This window comes from Saccopteryx leptura, chromosome 2, assembly GCF_036850995.1.
Source record: "Saccopteryx leptura isolate mSacLep1 chromosome 2, mSacLep1_pri_phased_curated, whole genome shotgun sequence".
NCBI classification, from domain to species: domain Eukaryota; kingdom Metazoa; phylum Chordata; class Mammalia; order Chiroptera; family Emballonuridae; genus Saccopteryx; species Saccopteryx leptura.
The window spans coordinates 275,613,448-275,627,361 of record NC_089504.1 but is presented as its reverse complement, the minus strand read 5'-3'; the positions used below and the strand labels follow the sequence as shown (position 1 = coordinate 275,627,361).

General features: G+C 35.0%; 1 protein-coding gene across 1 annotated transcript in view; it reads left to right on the top strand.

Moving 5' to 3' along the window:
- LOC136392017 (membrane cofactor protein-like) overlaps positions 1 to 13,914 on the top strand; it is a 284,107-nt gene that overhangs the window by 4,727 nt on the left and 265,466 nt on the right. The window contains exons 2-5 of the mRNA XM_066364008.1: positions 4,864 to 5,052; positions 5,672 to 5,774; positions 9,557 to 9,642; positions 10,905 to 11,102. Of these exons, the coding sequence (XP_066220105.1) occupies positions 4,864 to 5,052; positions 5,672 to 5,774; positions 9,557 to 9,642; positions 10,905 to 11,102 (576 nt within the window). The remainder of the gene's footprint in view (positions 1 to 4,863; positions 5,053 to 5,671; positions 5,775 to 9,556; positions 9,643 to 10,904; positions 11,103 to 13,914) is intronic.

Genomic DNA, 13,914 nt, shown 5'->3' with positions numbered 1-13,914 from the left:
AATTGATATAAAACAACAGAAGATCCCAATAGCAAAACACAAGAAAGATGAATTAAGCTGGAGATATCATGCTTCCTGATTTAAAAGTTTGCTGCAAAGCTATAATTATAAAACAATCACACAGGCACCAAAAACAGACACAGAGGTTAATGGAACAGAATAGAAAGTTCAAAAATAAACCCTTACTTATATGGTCAACTAAGCTACAAAAAAGAGGCAAGAATATACAATGAAGAAATGACAGTCTCCTCAACAATAGTGTTAGGAAAACTGGAAAGACACATGGGGAAAAACAAAACTGGATCACTCTCTTATACCACATACAATTATAAACTCAAAATGGATTAAATACTCAAATGTAAGGCATGAAACCATAGAAATTCTAGGAAAAAAAAACATAGGTAGTAAACTGTTTGACATCACTCTCAGTAATGATTTTTTTGGTAGTCTCCTCAGGCAAGAGAAACAAAAACAAAAATAAGCATATGGGACTTTATCAAACTCAAGTGCACTGCATGGCAAAGGAAACCATCAAAAACCAAAAAGACAACCTACAGAATGAGAGAATACACTTCCATGTGTATATATCAAATAAGGGATTGATAACCAAACATTTATGAGGAAATCATACAAATCAATAACAAAATTAATTAAACAACCAATCAGAAAATAAGCAGAGGACATGAAAGACGTTTCTCCAAGAAGGCACACTTATGGCCAATAGACATAGGAAAAGATGCTCAACATCACTAATCATCAGGAAAATACAAATCAAAACAGCAATGAGATACCACATCACACCAGTCAGGATGACCATATTTAAAGAGTCGGAAAATGATATACAGAAAAAATAGAACCTTTGTGCACTATTAGTGGCACTGCAAATTGATGCAGTCACTATAGAGAGCTGTATGGATATTCCTTAATAAAATAAAAACAGATCTACAGTACAACCCGGCAACTCTAATTCTGGGTAATCTAAAAGGTATATGCACATATTTGTTCCTTGCAGCATTACTTATAATAAGATATGAAAACAAAGTAGGTGTCCATCAGTAGATGAATAAAGAATTTGTGATGTATATACAGAAAGTGTAATATTTTGCTTTAATAAAAATAGACTGAAATCTTGCCATTTGAGACAACATGGATGGACTAGAAGGTATTATGCTAAGTGAAGTAAGAGAAACATAAATATTATATGATTTCACTTATATATGGAATCTATTCAATATAAAAACAAATCAAACCACCAAACCAAACAAAAGCAGATTCATAGAAATAATGAATAAAGAGATGGTTGCCAGAGGGGAGGTGGACGTGAGATGGGTGAAAAAGTGAAGGGCAATGTGGTCAATAATATTGTGATAAGTTTTCACACTGAGAGATGATTACTAGAATTAGTGGGGTGATCTCATTGTAAGGTATAAAATTTTTAAATCACTATAATGTACACCTGAAAATAATATAATCAATGGAATATTATATATCAACTATACTTTAATTTTTAAAAAATAGAATTGAAAAACCTAAGTAGAGTGATCTCTAGTAATTAATGTTTTAATTAAAACATTAATTAAAATCTTCCCCTAAATCAAAAGACCAGGGCCAGATGGCATTACCATTTAATCTTGCCAAGCATTCAAAGAAATGTACTATCAATTTATCTCAACCATTTCCAAAAAATAGAAGAGAAGGCATTACTTACAAACTCATTTTATGAAGCCAATTTTATCCCAATAACAAATCCTGGCAAGAAGAACACACACAAAAAAATTGACAGGCCAATATCTCTGATAAACATCAACCCAAACATCCTATGACAAACTTCTATATACAGAAAACCCTAAAGACTCCATCAAAAGACTATTAGGAAAAATAAACAAACACAGTAAGTTTCAGGATACAGTATCAATGTACAAATATTCAGTGTGTTCTTATATATTAACAAAATATCACAAAGCAAGGTAAACAAAACAATCATATTTGCAATTGCGAAAACCAAAATAAAAACTTAGGAATAAACTTAAAGGGTTCAAAGAAACTTTATATAGAAAAAATACATTAATGAAAAAAATTAAAAAAGACAAAAAATGGATTGATATTTTATGTTCATGAACTAGAAGATTTAACACTCTTAAAATAACCATATACTTAAAGCAATTTACAAATTTAATACAATCCTCATCAAAATGTCAATGGCATTTTTCAAAGAAATAGAGCAAAATATCATCACATTTTATGAAACTACAGAACACCCTGAAGAGTCAAAACAATCCTGAGAAAAAAGAACAAAGCTAAAGGTTTCATATTCCCTGGCTTCAAACTATGCTACATAGCTACAGTGAGTGAAACAGTATGGTATTGATTGAAAAGAAGACTCACAGACTAAGGGAACAGAATTGAGAGCACAGAAATAACCCCACACAGTATATGAGCAGCTCAATTTTGACAAAGGAGCCAAAAAACAGGCATTGGCTAAATAAAAGTCTCATCAATAAATGGTACACATAGAAAAGAATGAAACTAGACTTTAATGTGATACCATTCATAAAACTTAATTTAGAATGGATTAAGGATTTGAATATGAGAACTGAAACAATAAAATATATAGAAGAAAACATATTATATTTAGGTATCTTGTTCTCAGAGGAGTTTCTGTGAACTTGACCCTAAAGAGACTGAAAAATAGAAAAATAAAAAGAGAAAGAAAAAGAAATAAATGGTACTACATCAAATTTAAAAGGTTCTACACAGCAAAATAAACCATCCATGCCTGACCTGTGGTGGCACAGTGGATAAAGTGTCAACCTGAAATGCTGAGGTTGCTGGTTCAAAACCCCGAACTTGCCTGGTCAAGGCACATATGGGAGTTGATGCTCCCATCTTCTCTCCCCCTTCTCTCTTTCTTCTCTTTCTATAAAAATTAATAAGTAAACTCTAAAAAGAAAAAAGAAGCCATCAATGAAACAAAAAGGAAGCCAACTGAATAAGAAAATATATTTTCAAATGATACCTCTGATAAAGGGATAATTTCCAAAATATATAAACAACTCATACAGCTCAACAACAATAACAACAAAAATCTGATTAGAAAATGAACTAAGGACCTGGGTAGATAATTTTCTAAGGAAGATATATATATGGTGTACCAATATATTAAAAGATGCTCAGCATCACTAGTTAGAAGGGAAATGTAAATCAAAACCACAATGAGATTCCACCTCACACCTGTTAAAATGTCTATTGGAAAGGAAATGGAGGAAAGGGAACATTGATGCATTGCTGGTGGGAATGTAAAGTGGTCCAGCCACCATGGAAAATAGTATGAAGGTTCATCAAAAAAAAAAAAAAAAGAAGAATAGAGCTAGCATGATCAGTAATCCCTCTCCTGGGTATCCAACCCCCAAAATTTGAAAACAGTTACCAAGATATATGGAACCCGATGTTCTTTTCAGGATTATTCACAGTATCAAAGATATAGTAACAACCTAAGTATTCTTCAATGAATAATTAAATAAAGAAGATGCAGTATATACACACACACACACACACACACACACACACACACAATGGAATACTACTCGGTCATAAAAAGGTTAAATATTGCCATTTGCAACAATTGTGTATAGACATTGAGAGAATTATGGAAAGGATGTAAGTCAGCACATAAAAAATAAAAACTATATGATTTCACTCATATGTGGGATATAAAACAAAAAGCAACAAATAAAAAACAAAGCAAACAAAACAAAACAAAATTGCCCTCAGAGTTACAGGAAACAAAATGGTGGCAACCAGAAGGGATGAGTTGTGAGGGGAGAATGATGAGGTTTAAGGGAGGTGGGGGAAGGAGACTAAATTTCACCGTAGAGTGCACAGATGTCCTATTACAATGGTGTACACCTGAAATTTATATAATGTTATTAACCAATGTTATTCCAATGAATTTAATTTTAGAAGAGTAACATAATTTTTGTTATTTGATAGAAGTAAAAATGTATCATCAATCTGATATAATACCAACCCAGGGAGTAAGAAAAGAAAGGTTTCTCAGGGATCTAAAGAGATCTATCTCCTTTCTCCTTATGACTTTACCCTTTTGCTGAGGCCCCTGCATTCTTCTAGTCCTTTAGGACTTAGCTTTGTCCATCACACTATTTTATCAAATTACCTAGGTGTTCAGGCCTACAGATAATTTAAAGGAAGTAGAATTGCTAAAGTAGAAATGACACTATTCTAGATAGAAAAAAAATACCAAAAAATTCTAATAGCATAACAATATAGCAGTATAGCCCAAATACCTACCCCAGAGAACTTTTCAGGCCAAGCATTATCCACTGATTAGCAAAAAAGAAAAAGAAAAGAGATAGAGAGTGTACTCGGAAAAGAAGGCACAGTATCCCTGACCCCTAGGTCTTGCCTTCCAAGGAGAGACTGAGCCTGAAGTAACAAGGCATCATCTTCAGCTTGCATTTCAGAATGGGAGAGTAATCTGACTGAGGGCTCTTCTTAGGGGAAAGGTGAGCATGAAATGAATTCAGAAAAAATGGGGAAGGATGCAGATAAATATACTTTTGGTACCTGAAAATATATGTTAATGCTAAAAATATTGCAGCTGCATCTTTATTTTACTGTTTAATGAATATTCAAATTATTCTGCAATAAATGAAAGCTGATAGAATGTATGGAAAACAAGCATGGCATATCGTCCAGTAAAAGCATGGCATGGAACAATCACTTAAAATCTTTCCAAGGACTTTTGCATATATTCTATACTACCTGCCCACTGCCAGTGCACAATCCATGGCTGCTGAAAAGAGAAAATACTTTACTTTCATGTTCTTATTCTGTTCTGCCCAGATGCCTGTGATGTCCCACCAAGATTCCAGTCTATGATGCTCAGAGGTGCTTCTCAAACCGTTTATCAACCTGGGGACACAGTAGAATATGAGTGTCGCCTAGGATACATGCGTATTGTTCCTCTTGTCTCCACCACTGCTGTTTGTCAGGCTGATAACACATGGACACCCCTCCAGGAGGCCTGTACAAGTAAGCACACTTCTTACTGTTATTGCTCTAGACATTTTCTCACACTTAAGATGCATATTCCACTACTGCAATGGTGGCTTTCTCATTTAAATGTAGATTTTAGATAGCAATGTATTTTTTCAGGCTCCAGGAATCTTTTTATTTGACTATTGATTCTCTGTGAAAATGTGACTCTAAAGTTTGGCCCCTTGCGACAACAGGAATGGACTTGAGAATATCATGGTAGGCAAAATAAGTCAGTCAAAAAAAGTGCGAACCATATGATTTCACTCATATATGGGCTACAAAACTAAAACTCATAGACCCAGACACAGTATGGTGGTTACCAGAAGGAAGTAGGGTTGAGAAGTGTAGTAAAAAGTAACATGATGACAGAAGGTGTTTTGACTTTGGGCATGGGCATACAATGCAATGTACAGATCATGTATCATGGAAATGTACACTTGAAACCTATATAATCTTATTAACCAATGAAACCTCAATAAACTTAAGAAAAATTAATAAGCAAGAAAATATTTTCATGAATTTAGTGAATTTAATAGAGCAATGTAGAATTTTTATTTTGATTCAAATCTGTTTTGACATTTGTATAAAACAACAAATTTCAATTTTTTTTAAGAAAAATCTTGTGTAAACCTAGCAGAACCAAGAAATGGTCAAGTAACCTACGTAAATGGAAGCACTACATTTGGTTCACAGGCTCACTATGAATGTAATGAGGGGTAAGTAGTTGCTCCTTAGAGAAATAGGTAAATATTACTAATTCCATGTTTGGCTTGCTTCTCTTCTTCAGTGTTCCCATAATGTTGATTTCATCTTGCTTTCTGGGTGACCATTGTATTTATAGCCAAGCAACTCTTGGGCCTTTTATGGAGACTGAAAAGATATGTAATAAGAACAAAAAAATTAGAATTTAAGAAAAGCAAAATTCTAGAATACTTACTGTAAATAATAATATACCCTATCATAGGCATTAAAAATGCAGTAATCATAGTGATATGTTTCTAAATTACATCATAGCAGGCAAGCAGGCGGTGGGGGGTGGAGGAGCAACAGGCATTAATCAGTTAACAGAACAAAGGGCAGAAACTAATGGAAGACTGTTCCCTTTCCTGAATATATGATGAAACTATGAATCAACTTCCAGAGCTATTTCAGAAAAGTGTTAGTATAAGAGCTAGTACAGCTCTTATTCAAAAAAGGATAGCTGGCCACCAGGTTTCACTGTATCCTGCTTACACATGACCCTCTCAGACTGTTGCCAACAATCTGAATCAGCAAACACCTCTTCCTGCACACTAGGCAGCTATCACAGAATAGCCCTACTTCTTATTCTTCCATCTCCATCTATAGCCAATGGAAATTCCTTCCAAATAACTTTTGTCTTTGTTCTCAAAACTATAAAAGAACCCCATTAAACCCCAGATATCGGAAATGTTTGCCTTCTTCATCCATCCCTGCTGCTGATGTTTCGACTGCATGCCCCAGGACCTGTTTCTTTTTCTGGCTAGCATATGGCTAGTCAATAAACCTGTTCTTACAAGAAAACTTCTGGCTGAGCAGGGTTTTGCTTAACAACTTTATCCTATTGTGGTCAGATATAATACTTTGTATGATAGCTATCTTTTTTAAACCTATTGATTAGTTATATTAATTTGCAGCTTAACATCTGGTCTCTCCTAGATGATGACTCAGGTGCATATGAGGTTATGTGTATTCTGTTATATGGTGCTCAACTATGTCTGTGAGGTCTAGTTCATTATTGTTTTGTTGAAGTCCTCCTTTTCCTTGCTTAATTTGCAGTCTAGTTGTGCAATCCATTACTGTTAGTGGAATATTGAAACCTCCAACTATTATGTAGAAACGCCTATTATGTAGAAATGTGTATTTCTCCCTTCAGTTCTGTCAGCTTTTGCTTCATGTATTTTGAAGGTCTGTCATATGTTTATATTTTGAAGGTCTGTGCATAAATCTTTTTAATTATTATATCTTTTTATAGTATTTAAAACTTATTAAAATATAATGTGCTCCTTGTCTCATAACCTTTTTGATTCGAAACCTATTTTGTCTGAATTAATATGGCCACCCTGCCCTCCTTAGGTCACAATTTGCACAGAACATCTTTCTCATCCTCCCTCTTTCAACTCACGCATGTCTCTGACTCTCAAGTGAGTGTCTTGTAGACGGCATCAGATCATTTGTCTTTATCCATTATGCCCAGCTCTGCCATTGCTTGTAGAATTCCATTCATTTAAATTTACAGTAATTTCTGACAACGAGGGAGCTGTTTGTTTTCTACCTGCCTAAGAGCTTATATGCCCTTCTTTTCCTGCATTCCAGTTTTCTTCTATGTTACTTGGTTTTTATAATGAAATGTTGGGGTTCCTTTCTCATTTCCTTTTGTGTATATTCTGTAGTGATTTTGCCTGTGGTTACCATTGGGATTACATTTAACATCCTAGAGGTATAACACTACAATTTGAATTTGTACCAACTTAACTTCAATAAATTACAATAATGGATTCTTATCAACTCCATCCCCACCCCTTTGGGTTGCTAATGTCATACTAACCTCTACACTAAAATGTGTAATACTGGCTTCTACATTATTTATTTTCATTGTAAGATTACTTTCTTAAACCACATAAAAATAAAAAAGCATTTACAAACCATTGTTAGAGTAGTACTAGCTTTAATAACTACCCATGTTTATACCCTCGGTGAGCTGGTTATCCGTATGGCATGAGATACTCTCTACTGTCCTTTCATTCACCTTTTAGGAACCCTTGAACATTTTTTGCAGAGAAGTTCAGTGATAACAAATTCTCTTAACATTTATTTCTGGGAAAGTATTACTATTTCTCTCATTTTTTGTTTGTTGAACATTTGAATCTAATAATGGGGTAACTCTGGATATCAGATTCTTACCATTATCTAGAGTTTGTTGTTTTATGTTTTTGGTTTATGACTGTTGAAGAGTGTCTCTGTGCTGAGGAACAGCCTGACATGTAAACTAAGTCTTTTTCTGGGCATGAGCAATAAACTCCAATTTTCCTCATACAAAAAGTTGTTTTGTTTCTTATTAAAGATTGTTTTTTAATTTTTATTGATTGATTGATTTGAGAGAGAGATAATTACATCAATCTGTGCACTCATTGGTTGATTCTTCTATATTATCTGACCAGGATTGATACTGCCACCTTGGCATATGGGAACAATGCTCTTCATGTTAACTAACTGAACACTCTGGCAGGGCCTAAATGTTCCCATTTTCATGTCTGCCTCTTGAAAGGGGAAAGAGTGAAAAATAAAGGAAGAAGCAATGGTCACTGGATCTGAAAATCCCGTAGAAGGATGGGGCTGGAAATTTTGGGGGGGGTGAAAATGATGACTTTCTCCCTCTCTGTCTGCTTCTCTGTGATCAGAAACAGCAGTCAATTATAACAGCACAGATGCCATAGACCTGGTGTTTTCAACCATTGTGCCACAACAATTTTTGAAACATGCAGTACCTAACTATTTACCCAGGACCACTGACCATTTTTCCTTTAAATAATCAAATTAAAATTTAACAACAGCCAACAAAACAATAGCCATCTGGTATAAAGGAATCAAATGTATACCTATTGTTTTTATAGATCAGCAAATATACAAATATATATATTTGTGTGGGAAGCACAGAATTTTAGTATTTGTTTATGTGAGCCATGTGATAAAAAGGATTGAAAATTGCTGGCGTACACTATTCTCAAAGAAATTTAACATTGTCGAGAAACACAATATATACAGTGAGGTGACCAAAGAAAATAGTAAATAAGAAGTTCCATAGAAACAGACTTATTTTTGATCATTATAAGGAGGGGAGAGTTCTGGGAATTCCAATTGTTAGAGATTTCATCATGTAGGGGTTTTCCTATGCTGGATCAAGCAAGACACTCTAATCTGAAGAATATTCAAATACCATCCTCCCCCCCAAAAAAACTTTGCTTAGCACTTACTGTGTCTGAGATGCTAATTCACCTACTACTCAAAATAACACTATGATATATATATTATTATATACTTTCCATAGAGGAGGAATTTAAGAAAGAAAAAATTAAGGGGCTTGCTCAAGCTCAAAAAACCAGTCAGTCTTGGAACTGGGACTCAAATCCAGTCAGGTAAGCTGTTGGGCCAGGTCTCCCTACTCAGTCGTGTTCTGACTGAGCAGAATGGCCAGAGCAAGGACATAGAAGTGCATGTGTGGTGAGACTTGGAGGTGACGATCACCAGACTACCAGGCATGACAGAATTATTTAGGTAATTTTCTCTAGTTCAGTGTGTGTTCACGTAAAGAATATCTTTATTTCATCAAATATCAGATTTCGTTACCATGCTCAATATATATCACTTAAGAAATTTCTCCTGAAGCTATTGTAGTGCAGAAAAACTATCATATAAAAATGCCTTCATTATTGTGTAGTCTCATTAACTGATACAGAAATCAATCATTATTCCCATTTAGTTTTTACTTACTTGGAACAAAAATCCTATATTGTGAAATCTCTGGAGATAAAATGGAATGGAGTGATAATCCCCCACTGTGTGAAAGTAAGTATATTCTCTCTTTGGAATGTAGAGCAGCATTTCTCAAACTTTTTGGTCTGTGTATCCCTTTATGGTTTAAAGTGAACAAAGACCCTACAGAGCATTTCTGTAGGTGGGTTAGTGCTATTGATATGCTTTATATTAGAATTAAAACAGAACAATTTTAAATAATTATTTATTAATTCATTTTTAAGAAAAGTTAGTTCAATACATGTTAACAAATAAAACATAGGTATTCATAAAATCAAAACTTTCCAAAACAAACATTGAAAATAGTATCATTGCTTTACATTGTTTTCTAATGTTTTTAGTATCTGGCTTAGAGGAAGACCTCTGGATACTTTGGGCTGCATTATCAAGTAATCTGAAACCATAGGAAATTTTTACTCTATGCTCTTAAGAATGAGATTGAAAAATGACAATAAATCTTTGTGTACTTGTAACCATTGATTTAGAAAGGGATGTATTTACAAAGAATAAAGCATGTCTCCACTAGCCCTGAGTTTTCCTCAATTATGAGTGTAATTTCTTTTCATTTTTGTATTTTTATTTTTCTGAAGTGAGGATTGGGGAGGCAGAGAGACAGACTCCATCAGGCACCAAACTGGGATCCACCCAACATGCCCACTAGGGGGTAATGCTCTGCACATCTGGGGTGCTGCTCAGTTGCAACTGGAGCCATTCTAGCACCTGAGGCAGAGGCCATGGAGCCATCCTCAGCACCCGGGCCAACTTTGCTGCAATGGAGCCTTGGCTGTGGAGGGGAAGAGAAAGAGAAAGAGAGAGAGAGAGAGCAAGGAAGGAGTGGGGGAAGGGTGGAGAAGCAGATGGGTGCTTCTCCTGTGTGCCCTGGCTGGGAAACGAACCCAGGACATCCACATACCAGGCTGATGCTCTACCACTGAGCCAACAGGCCAGGGCTGTGAATGTAATTTCTTCATTAAATTTTTACCATATGTTATGATTAGAACAAAATTTATCATGACCTTTCTGATAAATACAGATATTTCATATAAGTAGCTCATATGAGTATTTAAGAAAATGGATATATCCTAAAGTTTAATTTCTATATTAATATTTTGATGTCAGATAATACATTTTGTCAAAGGAACTTTCTTCTTACTTGGATATTGGATTCACAACTAGACTGTGAAGTCATATGTTCATAAATTAATTGAAGTCAGTTCACAGGACTTTACTAAAACATTATTAAGGTTTCACCTTTTCTTTTGAATTTTATGTCCTCTTTTTATTTTCCTTTTAAGAAATTTTGTGCCAGCCACCTAAAAAAATACCTCATGGAACATACACCAATAGCCAAAAGGATACATATGAATATAATGAAGAAGTAACTTACATTTGTAATCCTTCAAATGGACCAGATGAATATTCACTTGTTGGAAAGAGAACATTGATTTGTTCTGGACGGGACCAATGGAGTAGTGACCCTCCTGAGTGTAAAGGTAATAATATTTTTATTTATTTACCTCTCATTTGTAAATACTGTACAAACTTCTACCTATTTTTGAATACTATGGCCAACCAATAAAAAAAAAAATCCCAGCCATATGTGCTTGTTTCCCTATTAAATTTTTTTCTATTTTAATTGTTTATGTGTCACACAGAATCAAAAATAATTCTAGTTGTACTTTCCCACTTTTCACCCCACATGTTTTTGGCATTCCTGTTTATACATTTTTAAATACTATGTATATGCATGAATTAAAATTTTTGACTTGAAAACATGAAAAACACACACTTGGCTTTAAAAAGTTCCATCTTACAATACAAGAAGTATGACAGTTCAGGCAAGAGGAAATGGTGGAATACAGATAAAAGACTAACCGTCTCACCAATAAGATTGATAAATTTTGGACAAAACATACAGTCTTATCTTGTTTAATTGTGCCTTCCTTTATTGCACTTCATACACATTATATTTATTTGCCAATAGAGGCAATACCATAACCAGCAAAACTGTTGTGACTTGCTTTACTTTCATACTCACTTATTGCTATAGTCTGAAACAAACTTGAAATATGTCAGAGGTATGCCTATAGTTAAAAAACAATGTTTAAAGTATTTGAGGATGACCAAAAGCAGGGAGACACTGGAGGTTTCTTGATTTTTGAATGAAAGAAACCACTGTAACATAGCAAAATAATTCCTCTTTCCAAGTGCATGGAACTAGTAATATTCTGGGTAGTAAAATTTAAATTTTTTTTTTAAATTTTAATAAAATTGAAATTATTTGTAGTACAGTGTATTTATTTATTTATTTATTTATTTTTATTCAGGGAGAGGAGGAAAGACAGAGAGACTCCCACATGTACCTTGAATAAGATCCATCCAGCAAGCCCACTAGGGCCCATTTGGGACATTGCTCTATTGCTCAGCAACTGAGTTCTTCTTAGCTCTTGAGGTGGAGGCTATGGAACCATACTCAGTGCCTGGGTCCAACTCACTCCAATTGAGCCTTGGCTACAGAAGGGAAAGAGAAAAAGGGGGAGAGAAGCAAGAGTGGGAGGGGTGAAGAAGCAGATGGTTACTTCTGTGTGCCCTGACCAGGAATCTAACCCAGGACATCCACATGCCAGGCTCATGCTCTACCGCTGAGCCAACCAGCCAGGGCCAGTACCATATCTTTAAGTTGGAATAAATACAAATTCATTGATTATAAATCGTAAAACTCAATATAATAAAGATGTCAATTCTTCGTAACTGATCTACAAATTGAGTATAATCCCAATTAAAATTCCAGCAGATGTTTTATAGAAATTGAAAAAGTGACTTTAAAATTTATATAAAAAGACAATAGAATTACAATAGTCTAAATTATCTTGAAAATATAATTAAGGGACTCATTCTACTGTCAAAATTTATTATAAAACACACCAAAAATGCATATAATAAAGACTGTGTGTTATTGGTAAAAGGATTATCATAGAAAATAATGGAACAGAATAAAGAGTCTATAATATACCCTTTCAAATATGTCTATTTGATTTTATTACAGATGTACAAACAGGTTAGTGGGAAAATAGCAAAAGGACAAGCACAACTGAACATACATATACCATAAAAGAGGACCACAAGTATGTTAGCACCATGTGCGAACATTTACTAAAAATAGATCTTAGACTTTCCCAAATACAAAATTACAACAGTTTAACCTGAAAATTGAACATATTTATGACTTGGCAAAGATTTCTTAAATTCAAAAGCATGATTTTTATATAAAAAAATAAATAAATTTGAAATCTTAAAAACTCAAAGCTTCTGTTCTCGAAAGACTATGTTATAAGAATTTTTTTAATGAACCAAAGACTGGAAGAACATATTCCCAACACACATATCTGATAATGGACTTTATATAAAGAAATTCTCAAAACACAAAAAGAGGCCATGGCCGGTTGGATCAGTGGTAGAGTGTCAGCCTGGCGTGCAGGAGTCCCGGGTTCGATTCCCAGACAGGGCACACAGGGGAGGCGCCCATCTGCTTCTCCTCCCCTCCCCCTCGCCTTCCTCTCTGTCTCTCTCTTCCCCTCCCACAGCCAAAGCTCCATTGGAGCAAGGTTGGCCCGGGCGCTGAGGATGGCTCTATGGCCTCTGCCTCAGGCACTAGAATGGCCTTGGGTGCAACAGAGCAACGCCCCAGATGGGCAGAGCATCACTCCTTGGAGGGCATGCCGAGTGGATCCTGGTGTGGCGCATGCGGGAGTCTGTCTGACTGCCGCCCCGTTTCCAACTTCAGAAAAGTACAAAAAAACAAAAAGACACACACACAAAAAGAAAAAAGGCACAATTTTTAAAAATAATCAAAAGTTTTTAATAGGCCGATTAATCAAAGTAGATATATGGATAGCAAAAAGTACATGAAAAGTAGCTCAATATAATCAATAAATACAGAAATATAATTTAAAATTATAATGAGATACCATTAAACAACTACTAGAATGGCTGGAAATTAAAACAAGAAAAAAAAACTAATAATACCATATATTGTCAAGAATAGGGAGCAATTGGAACTCTGATACATTACTGTAAAGAATGGAAAGTGGGCCTGACCAGACAGTGGTGCAGTACATAAGAGTGTCAGCCTGGGATGCTAAGGTCCAGGTTCAAAACCTCAAGGTCACCGGTCTGCACACATGCTCATCTGGCTTGAGTGTGGGTCACCAGCTTGAGAGTGGAATCTCCAGTTTGAGCATGGGATCATAGATATGACCCCATCATCGCTGACTGAGCCCAAAAGTCGCTGGCTTGAACCCAAGG